The sequence below is a fragment of the Littorina saxatilis genome, linkage group LG11 (assembly GCF_037325665.1).
Source record: "Littorina saxatilis isolate snail1 linkage group LG11, US_GU_Lsax_2.0, whole genome shotgun sequence".
In the NCBI taxonomy this organism is placed as follows: Eukaryota; Metazoa; Mollusca; class Gastropoda; order Littorinimorpha; family Littorinidae; genus Littorina; species Littorina saxatilis.
This window is the reverse complement of record NC_090255.1, coordinates 41,829,430-41,852,094: the sequence shown is the minus strand read 5'-3', so window position 1 is coordinate 41,852,094 and position 22,665 is coordinate 41,829,430. Positions and strand designations below refer to the sequence as shown.

The following is a 22,665-nucleotide window of genomic DNA, read 5'->3' as shown; positions in this document are numbered from 1 at the left end:
TCAAATCTTCAACCATACTCTCAGTCTATAACCATCAAGAGAAAATGTCACCGCTAGCATGACCAAGTTTGACTCAAATCTTCAACCATACTCTCACTATAACCATCAAGAGAAAATGTCACCGCTAGCATGACCAAGTTTGACTCAAATCTTCAACCATACTCTCAGTCTATAACCATCAAGAGAAAATGTCACCGCTAGCATGACCAAGTTTGACTCAAATCTTCAACCATACTCTCAGTCTATAACCAGTAAGAAAAAAGTCACAGCTAGCATGACCAAGTTTGACTCAAATCTTCAACCATACTCTCAGTCTATAACCATCAAGAGAAAATGTCACCGCTAGCATGACCAAGTTTGACTCGAACCTTCTACCATACTCTCAACACCCACATAAAATCACAGACATTCCACCCCATCTCTTTCACTCTTGCAAACTGTGTAATAAAATATTGCCGGGCAAAATACTATATTCTATATGAACCTGCAACAACCCGAACGCACAAAACACTCCCTTGAACTGTTTCCTTTCTCACACAACCACTCACACATACATTCCCTACATTAAAGGGATGAAAGTTGACATTTTCAAAATCAGGAAAACTTGGCGTTGGTTTCAAATGGTCCAAAACTGTTCGTTTCTTTCTTTTTTTTTGGTTAACATTTTCCCTCTTTGGACATTTTGAAACATTCAGGAAACCTGTCAGGAAATGACTGGTGTTGCTGCTGGCTTTCCACTAAGAGAAAGGGACCCACATTTCCCAGCAATGAGGATAAGGATAAGATTTCATAAAGTCTTGTCAGGTTACCCTCATAGAAATTTAGGCTGCTTTCTCATTTGGGAAAGCAAGCGCTACCGAATTTTTGTTTCAAAAGACGTGCAATAAAAATTAAAAAAAATTAAATTTAAATAAACATAATTTCTTTGACACCAGGAATTCCTGATTTTCTGATGTGAACTCTCATCCCTGAAATGCCAGGAGCAAGTTTCCGGCACGCACACGACACGACATATGGTCAGGGAAAAGGGAGGCTATCTAACGACCTGGATGACTGTGCACCAGTCTCAATCAATGGCAGTTGGGGTGGGACACCACATGAACATGTACCACATTGGGGGGGGAGAACGAGAATGACGCGATGAAGGAATGCGGAAGAAACGTCACTTTTCACATGACATATGAACGTCAGTAGCTATCACCTCAAAGTCCCTCTCCGTCTGAGGTTTAAGGGGAGGGGTAATTCAACAGATGAGAGAAAAAAGGTTAACGAGTTAAGTATCGAGGCCTCAATGCGCGTGTATGTGTGTGTGTTTATGTGTGAGTGTATGAGTGTGTGCGAGTGTGTGTGTATGTGTTAGTGTCAGTATATTTGTGTGTGTGTGTGTCTTGTGTCAGTATGTGTGTGTGTGTGTATATGTGTTAACATGTGTGTGTGTGTGTTTGCATGTGTGTATGTGTTAACATGTGTGTGTGCGTGTGTGTCAGTGTGTGTGTTAGCGTGTGTATGACAAATGTGTAGCACAGAAGTAACATTTGAGGTGGCGTACACTGAGCGTGTAGAGAATGAAAGTAGCCGGTCAAGAGTCAGAAACAAAATCAGAGGGCAAAAATCCTTGGAGAAAGTTATCACAATAACAATACACATTCCTTGCTCCCTTCTTCATAACTAGAACAATCATGCAACTATAGCTAATTCAATCTCCTCAACTTTGACGAAAACTCTTTAATGTACAAAATGTTGACTTCACTTCTCAAACAAGAAGGGCAAAGCCCATACGACTCACATGCTTGACCTTTACATGACCTTGACCTTCAGCTAAACCTAGCAAGAACTGCTTTACACATTTTTCCTACCAAAATACATGTGACCTTGACCCAAGGTCAAGCAACACAAAGCTGTTAATTCAAGACATAGGAAGTACATTGGTGCTTATTGGCTCTTTCTACCATGAGATATGGTCACTTTTAGTGGTTCACTACCTTATTTTGGTCACATTTCATAAGGGTCAAAGTGACCTTGACCTTGATCATATGTGACCAAATGTGTCTCATGATGAAAGCATAACATGTGCCCCACATATTTTTTTAAGTTTGAAACAGTTATCTTCCATAGTTCAGGGTCAAGGTCACTTCAAAATATGTATACAATCCAACTTTGAAGAGCTCCTGTGACCTTGACCTTGAAGCAAGGTAAACCAAACTGGTATCAAAAGATGGGGCTTACTTTGCCCTATATATCATATATAGGTGAGGTATTCAATCTCAAAAACTTCAGAGAAAATGGGAAAAATGTGAAAAATAGCTGTTTTTTAGACAACATTTATGGCCCCTGCGACCTTGACCTTGAAGCAAGGTCAAGATGCTATGTATGTTTTTTGGGGCCTTGTCATCATACACCATCTTGCCAAATTTGGTACTGATAGACTGAATAGTGTCCAAGAAATATCCAACGTTAAAGTTTTCCGGACGGCCGGCCCGGCCGGCCGGCCGGCCGGACGGACGGACGGACGGACGGACGACTCGGGTGAGTACATAGACTCACTTTTGCTTCGCATGTGAGTCAAAAAGGAACACTCTCTTCAACTGACAAAAAAACTCAATTTTAATTTACAAAATGTTGCCCTCAGTTAAAAAAAAAAAAGTTCATTCATCTGGCACAACCGATATGAATTCAAACCGTTTACATAATTAATCTTCTCTTTCAGTGTTGCACAACTAACAGAGTTTTTTACTAACTAGGCTCATTGGAAGCACTAGAAAACATTTTTAACCAGTGAAAAACATGATTTCATATGTCTTTCTTAAGCCATGCAAGAACATTTCGCTCTCATGCAAATGCACAAGTTCATTATTTTTGTTTCAAAACAACTCTTCAAGTACAGGCTGAGGCATAGAAAGAGACTGTTGAAAAAAGAAAAAAAGACAGCAGAAAGTGAGAGGGACAAAGAAATCTAAGAGAGAGAGAGAGAGAGAGAGAGAGAGAGAGAGAGAGAGAGAGAGAGAGAGAGAGAGAGAGGGGGAGAGAGAGAGAGGGAGAGAGAGAGAGAGAGAGAGAGAGTAAGAGAGTAAGAGAGAGAGTAAGAGAGTAAGAGAGAGAGAGAGGGAGAGAGAGGGAGAGAGAGAGAGAGAGAGAAATAGAAATTGAGAGAGAGAGAGAGAGAGAGAGAGAAATAGAAATTGAGAGAGAGAGAGATAGAAATTGAGAGAGAGAGAGAGTCAAAGAGATAGAAATTGAGAGACAGAGAGAAACCAGACTTTGAGAGACAGTACAGACAAATCCAGAGACTGAGAGAGAGAGAGACTTTGGGAATCCAGCAGACAATTATGAGGTAATGGCGTCGTGGAAAGAAAGAAAGGGGAGTGTTGGGGGGAGGGGTGTCCAATGAGCGAGGGGAAGGTAGGGAGGGGGGTGAGCGAGGCAGCTCACAGGATGAGGCACTGCGAGTGACCGTTGCGGTTGGACTTGTTGCGGAGGCGAGCCTTGGGACGGTAGTGCTCTAGGTAGGTCAGCTGTTTGGTGTTGATGGCGCCTCGCCGCTTCCTGCAACACATAAAACAACAATTAGGATAAGGATAAGGTTTTATATAGTCCTGTGAGGACAACAAAGGTTAAGGACAAGATTTTACATAGTCCTGCGAGGTTACTCTCATGGAAATTCGGGCTGACATATAGTACGGCGCTACCCACCTTTTTCTTTTTTCTGCATTCATGAGAGAGTCTGCACAAAGTTGACTGTGGGAAATAAATCCCTCACCGAAAGTGGGGATCAAACCCATGCTGATAGCGACAACTGGTTTTGAAGCCAGCGTCACTCCCGACTGAGTTATTTTCCTGTTATAAACTCATAAATAAGGATATGATCAATAGGAAGCTGAGGCTTACCTACCAACCCTTACATGCCCTGTTAAAATTGCGATGGCTTGTTTTTAGTATGTTTAACTTTAAAACAGTATTGCTGTGGGGATGCAAATGGTTGTCAAACCACTGGCGCAAATTTTTGTTTGTTTGTTTGTTTGCTTAACGCCCAGCCGACCACGAAGGGCCATATCAGGGCGGTGCTGCTTTGACATATAACGTGCGCCACACACAAGACAGAAGTCGCAGCACAGGCTTCATGTCTCACCCAGTCACATTATTCTGACACCGGACCAACCAGTCCTAGCACTAACCTCATAATGCCAGACGCCAGGCAGAGCAGCCACTAGATTACCAATTTTAAAGTCTTAGATATGACCCGGCCGGGGTTCGAACCCACGACCTCCCGATCACGGGGCGGACGCCTTACCACTAGGCCAACCGTGCCGGTACTGGCGCAAAGCAGTAAGCCTTTTGGGGAATCTTGGGGGGATAACACCCCTACAAAATGTGTACAACAATGAAGATGGTGCAATCTAGGCCCTAACATTTTTCATTTCTTATTCTATTTTCTTTCAATTATTTCTTTAATCTTTGTCTTCACTAAGTATGCTCAAAACTATTAGCTTTGAGACAGCGTGACACTCCAGCTACAGATGGAAAACACCAAATGAAAACACAGAGAACTAAACATGCCAACCAAATAAATGTGTTTTTGTATCGGGGTCTATGAATGGTCAAAATATCAATGTGTTTTTGCATCGGGGTCTATGAATGGTCAAAATATCAATAGTTTGTACAATGTATGGGTAGGCAGGTCTGTTGAGGTCAGATTTTGTCAGTTCCTGTATTTCTACATCACTTCTGCCTGCATCATTTTACATTTCGGGCACTGCAATCTCCGAATGCCAATATCAAGTACCAGACATATATAAAAAGAAGCTATGATATTTTGGCCTGGATTCTTGTTCACCAAGACCAGAACATTTTCAGCATGGCTGGAACTAGAGTCGACCACACTCCAGACCTGTGCACACTCAAAACGCTCATCAGTAGTAAACAAACCAAATTTCAGTAGTTTTTAAAATGTTTCAGAAGTAAGCTGTAACGACAGTTCAAGACATAATTCTGCTCACAAAGCACACAGGTCTACTTTGCTGGATTTTACGATCTCCAGGTTGTCTTGAGAATAACTGGACTTCCAGCACTGTTGTGCCGTTTTCTTCTTTGGTGACAGAGCTGGTGTCTCCTCTTCACTATCTGAATCTCGCACTCTTTTTTTTTGTCCATGTTTCACTTCAATCACAAGTTGCCACACAGACGCTAGACGAACTAAGTCTAAGAACAAAGACTCAATGCTGAGAACACGCGCGCTTCCGGTAAATCGGAAAACGTCTTTTCAGCGCAACGGCCGACTAATTGGTCAACACATCTTAAGGGGGGACAGGGTAGGCAAGCACTTTTTTTTTTTATTTTGGAAACAGCTTGCTGCTTGTTTGATTTTTGCAAGCAGAATAACCTAATTAAGGGAAGCCATTTTAAATTTTGAGTGAAAAGCAATTTTGGGAGGTTTTATTCACCAAAATGTGAGAAAAACGTTATAAAATGTGCTTTTTTTAAAATGTTGCAGTTTGTGAACCAGTGCATGTTTTGATCCAATTTTTCTTCTTTGCAGCAATATGTGTGTGTTTAATAATTCTGTGTATCGAAAAGCATTTCTAAGCAATATATTATTTTAATTTAGCATTTTCAGTTACCGGTTCAGTTCTGATAAGAAAAATACATGAAATCCTAACTGTCAGACTCATAAAAACCCAACCAATGCACTGAACTCTTATTCCATACACAGAACTGATGCTGTACAACTCATAAACAACATATACAAAAACTGAACAAATCCATCAAGCCTTTCAAAAGTTGCAACATTTTAATTGTAGCGTTTTGTCTGAAAATTACATTCAGAAAAAACAGCATTTTAAAGATTTGAACCAGTACATAAAAAAACCAGTAGCACAGTGCACCCTGAATTCATATGTTTTTATCAGAATGACCACTTTACTATGTAGGGAAAAGGATTTGACAATCAAATTATCAGGATTTTTTTTATATATACATCATATGAAAACAACCATCTTTGTTTGTACCGATATGAAAACATGAATCAGAACCAAACTGTCAGACTCATAAAAACCCAACCAATGCACTTAACTCTTATTCCATACACAAAACTGACGCTTTACAAATCATAAACAACATAAACAAAAATGAAACAAATCCATCAAGCCATTCAAAAGTTGCAACATTTTAATTACAGATGTTTGTCTGAAAATTACATTCAGAGAAAACAGCATTTGAAAGATTCCAACCAGTACCTCAAACTAGTAGCACAGTGCAGCCTGAATTGATATGTTTTTATAAGAATAACCACTTTACTATGATGGGGAAATGATTTGACGATCAAATTATCCAGACTTTTTTAAAAAAATCATTTGAAAACTCATCTATGTTAGTGCAGATATGAATCAAAACGAAACTGTCGGACTCATAAAAACACAAGGAATCCACTGTATTCTTATTCCATGCACAGAAATGGTGCTTCACAAATCATAAACAACATATACAAAATTGGAACAAATCCATCTTGCCATTCAAAAGTTACAACATTTTAATTACCACATTTTGTCTCTAATTACATGTAGAGAAAACAGCATGTAAAAGAGTCTCACTAGTACCCCGGTAAACTAGTACCACAGTAGAGCTTGAATTAATGGGGTGTTTTTTTTTAACCAGAATAACACTTTAACTATGAAGGGGAAATGATTTGATAATCAAATTATCAGATTTTTTTTATTTAAAAAAAAATCATATGAAAACATTAAAAAAGTCAATTATCTGTGTTTGTGCTGATATGAAAATATTGATCAGAACCAAACTGTCAGACTCATAAAAACCCAACGGATGCACTGATTTCTTATTCCATTGCATAGAAATGATGCTTCACAGGGGCGGATCAGTTGCTTTGTAAGGGGGGGGGGGCACTTTGAATCGAAAGTGAATGTGATGGGCGCGAAGCGCCCGAATTTGCTAGGGGGGACATGCTCCCCCGGAAAAAAATTTTGCCCAAAGAAGCAAAATGGTGCCATCTGGTGCCATTTAAACTTAGAAATGGTCATAGAATCAGCATAGAAAAATCTTTTTTTGGGGGGGGGGGGGGGGGGGGGGGCCACGTGCCCCCTGTGCCCCCCCCCCCCCTCGTCCGCCCCTGCTTCACAAATCATCAACAACATTACATAATTATATATACACAAATGGAACAAAGCTATCAAGCCATTCAAAAGTTGCAACATTTTAATTACAGTATTTCTGTGCTCAATCCTAACACTGCAGCAAATTTCTGTAAAGCTGAATGTCCCTTTCCATGTACCAACATGGTCATACGCGGATTATTTAAAATGCAACTTTACGACCCGAAGCGTTGCAAACACCGGGAGAAGAGTAAACAACTGCAGACTTGAATGGACACTCATATGCACTCCAGATGCAGGGCCTGTGCAAATCCTTGGGCTGATGCATCACCTTCTTTCATAATCAGACTGCTATCAGACAAGCATTCAGTACAGGATATAGACCTTTCAGCAATAGATTGAGCTGATCAATGTTGACAAAAGCCCAACACATGTCAGCGGAGTGACGTTGCACAGTACCAGTATCCATATCTGCTTGTGATGGGTCAGAAGATGGCAAAGTATCTGTATCTTCTTATGGTTGGTCAGAAGATGGCAAAGCTGATGTTTCTGCTGTGGAAGAGGGTAGTTCCGGTTTAGCAAACTTTTCCATCAGGTCAATCTTTCTCCTCGCTGCCACCACAGGAGGACTGGCTCTCCCCTTGCTCCAACCTAATAAATACACAAACACTGATTTAATATTTGATACAACTGTCCATGGTTTTTGTTTGTAATAAGCTGCAAAATTTAAGACTCAATATAAATGTCAACAAGTGCTTGTACTTTATTTTACAAATGACCATGTTACATGGGGTGTACCTCAACTTTTTGGCTAGGCCGGTAAATCAGAAATCCCAATCAGCCCCCAACCACTGAACCAGGCGGGTTTTCTTACAACCACCTCAGCGGCTCTACCCACATATGTCGGTTGACGAACACACACACACACACACACACAAAAGACATTCATTAATTGGCCCTTATCACAAAATTTACATGTCAAGTTTACTATGGGATTTGAGTAACCACACAATCACATACACACAGGAACTAATACTGAAACTAGCTGAATTATTTTCTTTCTTTCTTTCTTTCTTTTCATATTTTTCTTTTAAAATTAATTTATTTCATCACACTTGCTATGTATTTGCTTGTTTCTTGTCTGTTGTCTGTTTTGTGTGTGTGTGTGTGTGTTCTGTGTGTGTGTATACATTTTCAGATTTCCTAAACCTAGCACTGTTTGCAGGTGATCTTTATGCTTTTGATTCATGAGTTGCATCCCCAGTCCTTTAGTTTAACTCTTTTTTTTTCTTTGGTGAAGTAAATTGGATCTATTTTTTTATTCCTTAGTTAATGGAAAAGATTTGACAACAATATTGCTGTCAATGATAGGTTGGTCAGCCATGCTGGTGTAAACCAATCCTTTAGAATTAGAGAACGCTCTCTAGTAGGGTACTTATTTTCCTACGGTCAATGACCAGAAACAGAAACTGTGTCAGTCGTACATCGCTCAGATGCTGCTTTTCAGTTTGACCCCAGACAAAGAATAATGATGACATGTTACACCATAGTAAGCTCTCAAGGACTGGCCAGCGAAGAACAATAAAATAGGGGTTGTGAAGACGATATCACAGAGATGATCGAGGGAGGGGGGGGGGGGGGGGGAGGGGTGTGCGGCGGCGGCATGGTCAGTAAATTGGATCAAGAAACACGCAAAATACTTCAGACACAAACTGTTTATCATTTACCTGCAAACCCTAACACATTCTTACAACAACAACAACATAACAATGTGCAATAAATCACGTTGTCAAACAAACAAGATCGAAAAGAGAAAGAAGCAAAACCCACCTCGTCGAGTCAAGAATCTTAGAATGTCGTCTGCTTCAATACGATAATGTTGGTTCATTTCGGAGTGTTGTTACTTCCTTCTGCTGCTGGTTCATCTTTCTCTGATATTTCTTGCCACTATGCCGAACATTTCCAATGTTAGGGTTGTTCTCCGCAGCTCAAAACTTTGAAAAATGCTGCTGAATCGGTGAAAATGTCATGGATTTGTTGACACCGGGGGACTGATAAGTTGTCTACTGCGCTTGCGCCAAATGCCTTTGACCTACATATATTTGCATATATTAATTCCGGGGTTTCGGTTGGAACGGATTCTCTCTCTTTGTGCCTATGTCAACGGAAATTCCCCAACGGTGATGACGTCATCTTGAAGAACGGAAATTTCCACACAGTTTGAACAGCGAAGGGTCATGTCATGTGCGCACATTTACCAGCACGGAGTATCCAAAGTTGACCATTTTTTCGATTTTTTTGATAAAACACAGACAAAAACAACAAAACATCGGTTTGAAAATGGTTTTATTTACATGAATACATGTCTAAAATGACAAAAGCAGATTATTGAATGCATTCCAGGATGTTCAAAGGTGTGAAAAATGCAACAACCCCAAAAAGGTGTATGAGACCAAAAATAACTCATTTTGCCTACCCGGTCTGCCCTTAAAACAGAAAAAATGATTTTTTTTGAGTAAAACATCGGAATTTTGGAATTTTAATTAAAAATCCGTAGCACCGTATTCTGCATATAAAAATCGGAGAAATTACGGACAGGTCTGACACTCTGACGGCAATACACCCTGATCACCTTGTAAAACGCACAGAGGAAAACGACAGACAGTGGAGACAGAGAATAAAGAGAAGAATGTCAGTGCAAGTGTGTGCTCACTGTCTGATAAGTTCCACTGCGTCTTCGTACTTCATGCCAGCTTCCATCAGAGCGATGGCCACCAGAACAGGAGCTCTGCAAAAACATCAACAACGCTATGTAACCAGCAGCAAACGAGAAGAAGAAGACTAAACTAACCACCAAATTCACACACCACAAGTTTTTGAATGATTGAGCATTTTTGCCCAAATGTAAAAATTAAAAGTTTATAGCAACAAGCCAAGTGGCTTTACAAAAACCAAACCAAGCACTCATTCATGTGAAAGTACAAGGGGGATGGAGGGGGGGGGGGGGTTGGGAGAGAGAGGGTCCAAGTAGCTTTAGGCTTTTTAAGGGACAAGCAACCCAATGTTGTGTCAAGAGGGAGTAACTCCCTCACACACGCCTTCATTCACAAACGCCTTCATTCACAAACGCCTTCATTCACACACGCCTTCATTCACACACCGCCTTCATTCACACACGCCTTCATTCACACACGCCTTCATTTACACACGCCTTCATTCACACACGCCTTCATTCACACACGCCTTCATTCACACACGCCTTCATTCACACACGCCTTCATTCACACACGCCTTCATTTACACACGCCTTCATTCACACACGCCTTCATTCACACACGCCTTCATTCACACACGCCTTCATTCACACACGCTTTGCACACACAAACACGCACAAAGTCCCCATTGTCAGGCACCGTATGTACCCTCCACCTGCTATAAAACAGACTGGGGCAGGTCCCTGTAGGCAGAACTATAAGGCAAAAAAAATAAAAAATTGTCTGTTTCTGGTAACATGGCTAAAAAAAATAGGGTCGGTAGGTCGGGAATTTTTTTTTAATTTTTATTTTTTATTTTCCCCAAATGTAGACCAATAAAACTAACTTTAAAAATCGCGCAAAGAGACTGGATTCACTATACATAGAGACAAGACACTCAACACATTTACAAATCGTCAGCGGACTTTCGTTTTCACACGTTTTTGTTGTTCATTTTCTCACCCTGTCCTTTACCACCAAAAAAAATTAAAAAATTTTGAGTTTGGAAAAAAAAAGTTTAGGGTCGGCGCCGAAATTTAGGGTCGGTCGGGTGACCAGAAACAGACAATTTTTTTTTTTGGCCTAAGACAAGGTGGAGAAAAAAAGGACAATGTCCACTCACCTGCCCAGTCCGGCCACACAGTGGACAGCCACACAGCTGCCCGGGTCCTCCTTGAAGCGTGTCTTGAGCAAGTTGAACCAGTTGCTGACCACCTCTGCTGGTGGGGGGCTGCCGTCGTCAAACTGCCAGTCCTGTCCACAGCAATAAAACTTGCGTCATCATTCACAGGTAACATTGTAGCAAAACTGTCAATCATATCTCCTCATTCACAGGTAGCAAAGTTCAAAAGTGTACATTAAGGCTTGCACCATAATTCAGATACAAGTTTCAAGTTATAACCTTAAGGGGAGGCACTGGTGTTAAAAGTGATTTTTTTTGTTTCTTAACTCTTAGGTCAACAAATGTTTCAGAATTTAAGTACTCAGTCCATCTCCTGAGAAAATGAAAAAAAATAAAAATTTGGACCATCGGTTGCCATGGTAGCAATCCAAGATGGCCGCCAAACTGTCCCTTTTTAAAACCCTAAGGCTTTTTTAAAACTGCATGAAATTTTGTTTTGATGCTTGTTATTTATACTTTAGCACAATGCCGAGAAACTGATAGAGTCGTTTTTTGATATCTCAAGTCATTTAAAAAATATCAGTGATGAAAGTGAGTGATGTTGAGTTTCATGAAAAAACGCCCCCCAAAACGGTATAACTTCTCAATAAATATTTTTTTCAAGAAATCACTCTATCAGTTTCTGCAAAATAACACACTCAAGATGTATGCAAAGTTTCAACAACGCAAGTTCATAAGAAAAAAAGCCTTAGGCTTTTGAAGTGACAAAAAAGTAGTTTTGAGAGAATACACAAAACGCGAAGAAAATGTATTTTTTGTACACAAACGTTTATGAAACATGTAACAAAACAACACTAACAAAACAACAAGTCTTGCTTAGTTCCACAAGAAAAACAGAAACTAAATTCAACAAAATTTAAAATAACAACACCCAGTGTTCTGCAAGCACCAAGGAAACTGTTCGAAGGTCACAATGATCAACTCTCATCCGTTATGTTCACGCTGCGTAAAGTATGCCCATCCATAACTCCCAACTTGTTATCAGTGAAGCCTTTTATCTTGGACCTCTTTTGGACTTGCTTTGAATAATCAGGGAGTCATATGACAGTGTCCTTTACTTTCTATACTACAATATTTGGGTTGACTTCTGTGAATTGCCTTGCAATGCCATGGGTACTTTGGAAGCTCCTCTCCAGCTTCTGCATCTGTAGAGACAACATAAATTCAAAATTAATATATGTCTATGACAAACTCATATACGGCTATTCACATTTTCCCAACAATGACCCTCCCCCCCCCCCCCCCCCCCCCTTACACACACACATTTGAAAAAAGGTATTCTAATATTGTGATACATGGTAACACGATATTTGGGCGCATGCATATGTCAGTGCTGATAGTCAAGCAGTGAAAAAAAAGATGTTGACAGATCATGTGAATGGTACTATTAGGCAGTGCTGATCTGGTTTACAGCTATTGCACATACATTGCATGCAGAAACCATATGGTCTGCATGGGACGTATGACCACAAGCAATGTTCACTCACTGGGCCATGTGAATGCATGTTTGTTTGAGCCACAAGAAAACTGTGATCACAGGAGCAAGCTATATATAATATGCTCGAGAAAATAAATGAGGAAAGAACAGATGTTTTGCCCCAACACTGACAAACCTTGTGACAACCAAGCTTCACAGTAGCAGCACATAACTGACTAAATTTGCATCCTATTCAGTTTCTTTGCATCAGGGTGTTGTTACTTAGATTCTGTTCTTCAGCATAAAACAGTCACACACACACACACACACACACACACACACACACACACACACACATAACCAAACAAATATGTAAACTTCTACATGTTTGTCAAAAGAAGAAAAAAATACATGTATACCTACTACCATCTTGCTTATCAGCTGCTTGGAATCTTCCCTGCTCTGCTTGGGCTAGTATTCACTGCACCAGATTTCCCAGGAGATGCAAGTTGCACCATGGCTGAACATAGTCATTTTTGTATTGATTGTTCTTTTTCTAAGCAGTTTATTTGCTTTTTTCAAGAGAAAAGATATAGGGTCTGCCTCCTCGTTGCCATAAATGGCAAACTCCGTGTTGTCCTTTTTGCCGTACGCATTCCGCTCCGCAACTCTAAAATAAGTCGTGGCTCAAAACACTCATGGCAACGTGCTTGAAACGTACACCACCGGTGGTGATTTCTTGCTCCATCTCAGCTGTTGCAAGGGAAGCAGCATAGTTTCCAGCCAATTTTCATTCTGGACGAAGAAGAATGCACAAACTTGATCTTCCGATTCGTTCGTAGCAATAGCAGACGACACTTCTTCGGCTCATTGGAATGTCTTCTAGTTGCTGTTACTAACGGCGCGAAATCTGTAAACGGAAATTCCCGTTGTCCGCGGTATGAACTGATTGTAGCAAAGAAAAGACAACTCATTCCAGTCATGCTAACGTGACCACCGTTGACGATGTGTTTGACTCACATTCACCTCTCAAACATACGCATTTTTTTGCTGTTTTGTGTTTGTTCAATACACAATTGCATACACATACATTGTTCATTTAGCCGTTTTGACCGTTTATGATTAATTCTGATCTAAAATCAGTACATCAGAGTAACCAGAAGAGGTTCAAAATCCAGAATCAGAAAGAAAACCGAAATGACCAGGGAACAAAAAAATCACTTTTTTCACTGTGGTGTCTGCCCTATTAATTTCATATGAATCGTGATTCAGAGAGCCCTTTCCAGCAACAAGCAAATAAAAGTGTAAGTCCTGTGCAGAACAGCAATACTTGCGTTATGACAAGTGTTAACCTTCATCAGATCACCAAACAGACAGACAGACAGACAGACAAACACACACACACACACACTCAGAGTTTACACACAGACACACACAGTCAGACTGACCAGGACTTTGATGCCCTCGTGCTCCAGTTTGTCTTGCTGTAGGTGGGGTCACAGACAGACACACACACAGACAGACAGACACACAGACAATCATACTGACCAGGACTTTGATGCCCTCGTGCTCCAGTTTGTCTTGCTGTAGGTGGGGTCACAGACAGACAGACAGACAGACAGACAGACAAACACACAGACATACTGACCAGGACTTCGATGCCCTCGTGCTCCAGTTTGTCTTGCTGTAGGTGGGGTCACAGACAGACAGACAGACAGACATACACAAACAGACAGACACACACACAAACACACGGACATACTGACCAGGACTTCGATGCCCTCGTGCTCCAGTTTGTCCTTGCTGTAGGTGGGGTCACAGACAGACACACACACAGACAAACATACACAAACAGACAGACAGACACACACACACACACACACAGACATACTGACCAGGACTTCGATGCCCTCGTGCTCCAGTTTGTCCTTGCCGTAGGTTGGGTCACAAACACGCACCACGCACTTGGCACCGTGCTTCTGTAGCTCCTGTGACACAGCCACCATTCACATCATATTCCTGGCTCACAACACTGCAATCTTCTTACTCTTTCTAGTACTCTTAGTCAAGTTAAATCATGTGACACAGCCACCATTCACATCATATTCCTGGCTCACAACACTGCAATCTTCTTACTCTTTCTAGTACTCTTAGTCAAGTTAAATCATGTGACACAACAAACATTCACATCATATTCCTGGCTCACAACACTGCAATCTTCGTACTCTTTCTAGTACTCTAGTCAAATTAAATCATGTGACACAGCCACCATTCACATCATATTCCTGGCTCACAACACTACAATCTTCTTACTCTTTCTAGTACTCTTAGTCAAGTTAAATCATGTGACACAACAAGCATTCACATCATATTCCTGGCTCACAACACTGCAATCTTCTTACTCTTTCTAGTACTCTTAGTCAAGTTAAATCCTGTGACACAACAAACATTCACATCATATTCCTGGCTCACAACACTGCAATCTTCGTACTCTTTCTAGTACTCTTAAGGCCCGTCCAGACACTCCCGGCCGACCCTGTCCACATTTGACTTATGCTCAAAACGGCGCACCGCGTCGTGCTATGATCGCGAAGCGTTATTTGCAGAAGAATAGCGCGTGTTCTAATTTCTATGACACAGACATAGAACGACGGAAATTTGACCAATCAGAGCAAACCAGAGCGATGACGTCAGCTGCTCGCGGCGCGGCAGTCGAATGCAACTGAACCTTCTTGTCAGGTGACCCGCTCACTGATACCGCGTTGTGAAAAAAATCGTCGATGTGTGGCCACTCGGCAAATCCCGCGCGACGCACAAAACGGCCTGCGGCGCATAGAGCGTAAAACGGCGGCCAAGTCTGGACAGGGCTTAAGTCAAGTTAAATCATGTGACACAACAAGCATTCACATCATATTCCTGGCTCACAACACTGCAATCTTCTTACTCTTTCTAGTACTCTTAGTCAAGTTAAATCCTGTGACACAACAAACATTCACATCATATTCCTGGCTCACAACACTGCAATCTTCTTACTCTTTCTAGTACTCTTAGTCAAGTTAAATCATGTAACACAGCCACCATTCACATCACAATCCACATCCAGTGTCACAACTCTGCAATCTTCTTACTCTTACTTTAGCAATGTTCGATTCTGAGAAGAGTTTACATAATTATACACTACCCCTCATAAAAAAAGCAGGCAGATGCGTTTGAGGGCAGATCTTTCTGATGAGGCTGTTGATGGTAAAACCAATTATATGACTGAAAAGGCCATTCATTCCTCTACTTTATTCAAAAAACAGATTGAGTTTTCATTACATAGTATCTATACAGTCCGACCTACAACACAGACATCCCCCAAAATCACATTTGCAAAATCAAGGTTCCTGGGTTAAAATTGAGAAGAAAAAAAATCAGAACTGCTAAAACAAAAAATGTTCTGCATGTCAGTAGAAAGAAAAATCTAATAATGAGTAATATGCATCCAAAACAGTCCGTTTTATTCATATATCTTGTCTAACAATGACATCATAGCATGATGAATGGTGTAGGTGTCATTCCTTTGAGAAGCCGTAAAAGGCTGTTTACAATGCGTTAAAAAGTTACTGAAATCTAACGTTTTTTGCCTCATTACCCGCTAAAATGGCTTCAAAAACTGCCTTTCATGCCTTCTGAGAGGACTGACACCTGCACCGCTCAGCATGCCATAGCGTCCATGTTAGACAAGATATGTTAACAAAACCTACTGTTTTGGATGAAGATTTGATTGTTCTGTTGAATGACATGCAGAACATGTTTCGTTTTGGTTGTTTGGATTTTTTGTCGATTTTAACGCAGGCACTTAGATTTTGCAAATATGATTTGGGGGTGTCTGTGTTGTAGGTTCCATTGTATAGACACTACGCCATGTAAAGTCAATCTGTTTCCCGAATAAGGTAGGAGAATGAATGGCCTTTTCAGTCATATAATTAGTTTTACAATCAACAGCCTCATTAGAAAGATCTGCCCTCAAACGCATCTGCCTACTTTTGTTATGACGGGCAGTGTATATATGACAGTCAGCTCCCTGAGTTTGAAACAACACATAAATAGGGAAGTCACCTACTGTCAGCAGATACACCAAAACTTCATTTCAATTCACTGAAAACTATGCTATCAATTCGGCAGAATTGTAGAACATATAATATATATATTCACATCAACTTAATCAAGCAAAAAGTGACACCAGCCCCAAAAATGGTCAAATCGTAATGGCCTTTCCCATAAAATTGACAAAGGAAATAAATCCTAGCAATGTTCTTGTCTGTACTCAGGAATTACAAATAATTAAGGTCAATTGATATTACTGTAGTAACACTGTATGACCAAAACTTCACAATATCAAAGTTCACACTGCAAATGCCATGGTACATGTAGTGAAATATAACCTCCACAGAGACAAGACTGCCGAGCTACATGCATAACAGGCAGTAAAGACAGGCAAGACAAATGTATGGGTGGGACTGAACAATGTCATGAATCCTGACGAATTTTGTGTGGGGTCCCCCAGACGCTGAAGGATTTGAATAATTAACAACCAAAAAACCGTCACCACAGACATTGATTCAATGAGACATTACGAATCGGGATTTCCGGGGTATACCAAAAGAATCCCACCCATGCAAATGAGAGAAGCCTAGTTACCCCTGACACTACTCACACACTGGGTCACTTGCACAAGCACTCAACCCAAGTACAGTGGAACCTCCCTTTTAAGACAACCCAATTTAAAACTCCCTCCCTTTAAGTTTAAGACCCCGTTTTCTCAGACTTTTTTTTTCATAACCTCTGTAAATTTACCCCAATTTTATTTAAGACTTCCGCCTTTTTAAGACCTGATTTTCTCAGATTTGTTTGAGGCCTTAAAAGGGGTGTGCATACTCATCTGAAAGTAAGCTGTAAGTGTAACTGGTGTGAGCCTGTCTATAATCCTCACATTGCAAATTAGTACTAAAAGAGGTTCAAGCATTCTTCTCAGACGTTGAGAATGAGATACAACGAAGTTCAACTTTGCAAACTCTCAGTCTTCATCCTGACCAAAGATTTTAGTGTTCCCTATCAATATCACAGTATTGGCGTTAACCAGTAATTACCGGTATTTTACCGGTTGAAACAAGAAATTACCGGAACAAAATTGGCTGCCGGTTTGACCTACCGGTTGTTTTTTTGAACTAACGGTTTTTTTGGGTGCTGATAGAACAATAAAACCAGTACTCTGAGTTGGACTCTAATCTGGTTCCAATGACCAGCCTACCGTATTTTTCTGGACTGTTTACATTATAAGTTTGCGTACCAGTTTGAACAAATACTAGCGTCATCTCTGTATCATTAATATCATAGATACATCTATCTCTTCAGACACACAGGTAACACTTACACTGTAACCTGTAATTTGTCCCTCAAGTAAAAAGCGCTTCAGTCACCTTGCTGAAAAACTGATCAGTCAAATCGATTTTCCTATAAAATTTGATGTTTTCCAATTCCTGGAAAAGCAGGGCCTCACATCCACGTCGGACATCGGACATATGAGGATATTTTTTTCAAATGTCCTATACATTTTTCATGCAGGAGGACAAATGTCCTATTGTTTTTGTCACAAAGTGGTCAATGTCCGATTATTCTATCATTTGATCCAGACATCGTCAGTACTTCTCAATTTACAGTAGTTTGAATGCTATTTTATCGATGTATTGCGAAGCAATGTGCAGCAGACAAAATTAGACACTTTGTGCCTATAGTACCAAAGAGTTTCCAAGGCTCGCAACTCGGAATGCTCGAAGCCAGTTGAGAGTTGCCTCCCTTCGCGCTTTCCCCGAAAATAACAAACATGCCGCCAAAACGAAAACTGATCCCAGAAAAGGGACAGAAGAAATTACACTTCAAGTCCCTTTCCTCATCATCTGTCAGTAACACGGAAACTGAGCTTCCTCCAGCCCCAGAGCAGTTAGAGCCCGATCGCCCAGGTGAGAATGTCGATCGCGATAGTCAAACATCGGAGCCGAAGAAAGACACTACCCCCTCCCTCACCCCCACGCGTAACTTCGTCTCAAGCTGGGCGACATCATTCCCGTGTGTGTCGCATGACCCAGAGAGGAAACTTATGTTTTGCACCTCATGTCAGCACACAGGGAAATCCAACACTTTTACCGTTGGCTGTTCGAACTTTAGCAAATCGGCCCTTACCGATCATCAAGAAACCAAAGACCATGCTGTTAGTGTGCAAGTGCCATCTCTCCAGAGAGACAAGGAGATAGTTGAAACCCGACAGCTGACAAAACAAGAAAAGGGGGCAGCTGTGGCAGTCAAAGCTGCTCACTTTTTTCCAAGCAAAGTATTTTTGTTCTTTTACCCTCATGCCAAGAAACTAGTCAAGTTTAATTATATTTACGTTTTGTTACGGGAAAAAAATGTCCTATTGATTTGTTTTTGTTCAGGACAAATGTCCTATCACTTTTACATTGGCCAGGACATTTGTCCTATAGATGCTACCTCTCATGGATGTGAGGCCCTGGAAAAGTGATCAAAGTAAATTTATACAATTTAAAAACCATATCCATACTGGTAAGCGGTGGTGAGACAGATATTTTCTCCATAATTCCAGAAAAATTGACAAATTTGATCAGAGAGGAAAAGAAGCAAAGTAAATTGTACTGTGTACTTACATGCAAAATATTGCATGCTTTCATACCAAGGCATCACTAAATTCAAAGCCCGGGTTATACGCAATGAGCCACATGACAGTGTACCTCAATAAACTTGTCCAGGTTGGAGTCCGTGGGACGGTCGGTGATGAGGAAGCGCATGTTCTTGAACTCGATCTCAGCTGGCTCCGGGCGTCTCGCCTTCATGATGATGTGTGATGAGTATTGTCCACTTTGGTACTGTCAATGAGTTGAAAGCACTGTCCACAGAAAAAGCATTGTTAGGATAAGGATAAGATTTAACATAGTCCTGTCAGGTTACCCTCATGGAAATTCAGGCAGCTTTCACACTTGAGTCAGCCCTACCCATTTTTTTCCAAAGGCCTGAGACTTTGGCTGTGAATAACGCTGAATTTAGAAATTAGATTCTTTATCGTGCGCATGCATGGACACAGGGGTGTTCGGACACCGAGGAGAGTCTGCACAAAGTTGACTCTGGGAAATAAATCCCTTGCCGAATGTGGGGATCGAACCCACACTAATACTGTGTAATAGCGACAACTAGTTTTGAAGCGCCGCTACCGACTGAGCTATTGTCCACATTGCTACTGTGACTGTGAGTGTGACTGTGAATAAATTGAAAGCACTGTTGACATTGACAGACAACACAAAGTTATAAGCATTGTCACAGCCTAATATTATATGTTCTTTCCGTAGATGACTGACAAAGGACATGGGATTTAAAATTATCATGGCCACAAAACACATGTTGTGTCACTGTCAGGGATGTTGCTACAAATTCATACTTATACAAGTTATAGGACAAATGCATCAATAGGACATTTGACCGCTTTCAGGAATTTCAATAGCTGAATAGGACGTCAGGATTTTTTCCTTTTCAAGAATGACGCTCGCCGCAGACGCAAGACTTAGTCAGTTGGAGTTGTCTTCCATACTCCTAACTTTAATGTGCTGCAGACGGGTGTCACCCTAATGCAAGATCCGCATTGTACAACTTTAGTGCACCTGTACGCGAGAGTGCTTGGTCGCTTTTTGAAAATGTGTACATATCTTGAGAGGAAAATTAACGAATATCGCGCTGTCCGAAGGAATTGAGTTCTTGTTGGACAATGCCAGCGCTCAGTTCAAAACAATAGGACATCTGACCGCCATGCGGCTATGTGAATCGGACATTTGAGCCTTTCAATCGGTCGATGTCCGATGTCCAATGTCTGATGCCCGACGCCTAACGACATCCCTGTGTGTGGGAACAACACAGTGTTGTAATACAGTGGAACCCCCTATTAAGACCCCCGAATTTAAGACTTCCTCCCTTTTGAGAATAAGACCTTGTTTTCTCAGACTTTCTGTTCATAACCTCTGCAAATGTACCCCCATTTTAAGACCCCCTCCTTTTTAAGACCTGATTTTTCTGAGATTTTTGGAGGTCTTAAAAGGGGGGTTCCACTGTACCTAATACATGCATTCATGTGTGTACTGTACGTGTGCATTTCATCTGCACCCCTATCATCCAAGGGTGAATCAGAACATTATTCTAAAATGTCACTCTTGCAGTTCAACTTTCACTGCTGAGTGAGCAGAACTAATTTCAAAGCATAGCATAAGATGGGTTGATACCTTGTCTGAAGACAAACATGTGTGTGCATCCAACTTCTAGTTCCAAAGCTTTTATTTTAAAAAAAATGTTTAAACCTGTATGTCATACTCTTACAGATGAAACAGAAGATAACATTAATCAAAAAAGTCTGTTGTTCAAGAAAGCATAGAAATCGGTTTGCAATGTTGTTTAGTGCAGATAATCACTTTGACAGTCACAGTGAGTCAGAGGAAGGGCAACAGAAATTAAGAATGCTGTTAGTGTTAATGCAGATCGGAGGTCCTCTCTGTTCATTTTGTAAAACTTTGCATAATAAATTAATATTAATACTTCCTTCTTCACCAGAATTCATCAAAAGTTAAAAGAGTGCGCTTGGTGCAGTCTCCTTGGTGCAGTCTCCTACCACATGACATTTATGTTTCATTACACTGACACTGCACCAACATGGAATGTTTCAGTCTCCAAGTCTAAAATCAAGATCACAAAATCATGTGCAGGGTTCATGCTGACTTTGAGTTTGTCATTTGCGCAATAGCTGACGCAAAACAAGACCTATTCTGCACAGCAATATGGATAAAATGTGCACTGCACTTACTGACTTAGTTCAAGTGCAACATTTTGCAATGACAACCTCTGCAACTGAAATTCCCAATTCTACAGTTAAGGACCTGACTCTAACTGAGTAACTCTAAGCCCGGGATCCCTGGTGCGATTGTCAGGTTGGTCATCAATTTCATGCTTTAACTTTAACAAATGGTTGTTTTAGTTTCTTCATAAGGCCAACAACAACAAAAGTCTGTTTACGGTAACATAGGCAAAAAAAATAGGGTCGGTAGGTCGGGATTTTTTTCCCTCCAAAAAAACATATTTTTAAGTTATTTTGCCAAAAAAACATCCCCCACCCAATGCCAAAAAAAGTCTAGGGTCACGCGAAAAAAATAGGGTTGGTCGGGATTCCGTAAACAGACTATTTTTTTGTTGTTGGCCTAAGCATAAAGGTTTTCAAATGCACAGAAAGACCTAGTTTTTGCTTCAAACTCAAAGATTCCCTCAGCCCCTGCCTGAAACTGCAGAAGGGTTACCCGAAATTAAGGTAACAATAACAGACTCTTACTCTTAGTCTTACACATTTTGCAATGCAAAAGATAATTCATGTATTGCTATGAGCCATGACGTGTGAGGTGAGGAGGTGCATATTTATTCACTCACTGGATCATAAACACAATGCTGAATAGCTTAATTTACAAATTAGAATCCTGAGCACGCCTAAACAAAAGCAGCGATATTCACGCTAATCACAGGCCTCGGTCTTACTCTTAGGTCATTGATGCATACTTTTCTCTGGCGCTATGGTCTGGCCCCTGACTGGTCGACCATCAGATAGTTTTTACATCTATTCTAGGAAGTTTTGTGACAACCAATTTTCCAACTGAGGAGACAGAGCCAGGATATTTTTTTGACTGAAAGGTCCTTGTCTACATTTTTATACCGAAATCGCCATTTGACCATTAAAATGCAGAGTCTATTATCTACAAATATCAACAATACACCCCCTTTCGATCAGGAAAGACGAAGCCAGTGTAGACGTTTGAAAATTCATTGTAGTATTCCAGCGCAGTACTCATAGTAGGATATCCTTATTTGGAAAATGCCAAGCGCAAAACTCCTCTCAAATCCCGTGCATTTCGTGCGTTTAAAAAAAAGCGTGGACAGCGCTCCAGTGTCAAACTGTTGCTGCACTTGTTTGGGCGTGGCTATAAGCGTAGTGACATGAATTTGATTGGTCAGTATTTTTAGGCAAAGCACATGTTCTCAGCAAACAGAAAACAAAATATTGGAAGCGTGAGTCACGCTACCCAAAAATAAAATCTTTTTTTACATATATTTTTTTTTCTATAACTTTTTTCCCCA

General features: G+C 40.7%; 1 protein-coding gene and 1 long non-coding RNA gene across 6 annotated transcripts in view; both read right to left on the bottom strand.

The window, feature by feature from the left end:
- Window positions 1–578: 578 nt before the first annotated feature.
- LOC138980504 (protein tyrosine phosphatase type IVA 2-like) overlaps window positions 579–22,665 on the bottom strand; it is a 60,384-nt gene continuing 38,297 nt past the window's right edge. For all 5 annotated transcript variants that reach the window (XM_070353390.1, XM_070353387.1, XM_070353388.1 and 2 more), the window contains 5 exons: window positions 19,242–19,396; window positions 14,352–14,444; window positions 10,980–11,110; window positions 9,817–9,891; window positions 579–3,543 (listed from right to left, as the gene is read on the bottom strand). In XM_070353390.1, the coding sequence (XP_070209491.1) occupies window positions 3,426–3,543; window positions 9,817–9,891; window positions 10,980–11,110; window positions 14,352–14,444; window positions 19,242–19,343 (519 nt within the window). In that variant the 5' untranslated portion in view covers window positions 19,344–19,396 and the 3' untranslated portion in view covers window positions 579–3,425. The remainder of the gene's footprint in view (window positions 3,544–9,816; window positions 9,892–10,979; window positions 11,111–14,351; window positions 14,445–19,241; window positions 19,397–22,665) is intronic.
- On the bottom strand, window positions 11,789–13,334 carry LOC138980508 (uncharacterized). The gene is made up of 2 exons (XR_011460359.1): window positions 12,876–13,334; window positions 11,789–12,184 (listed from the first exon to the last, which is right to left on the bottom strand). It is a non-coding gene; the product is annotated as an uncharacterized lncRNA (long non-coding RNA).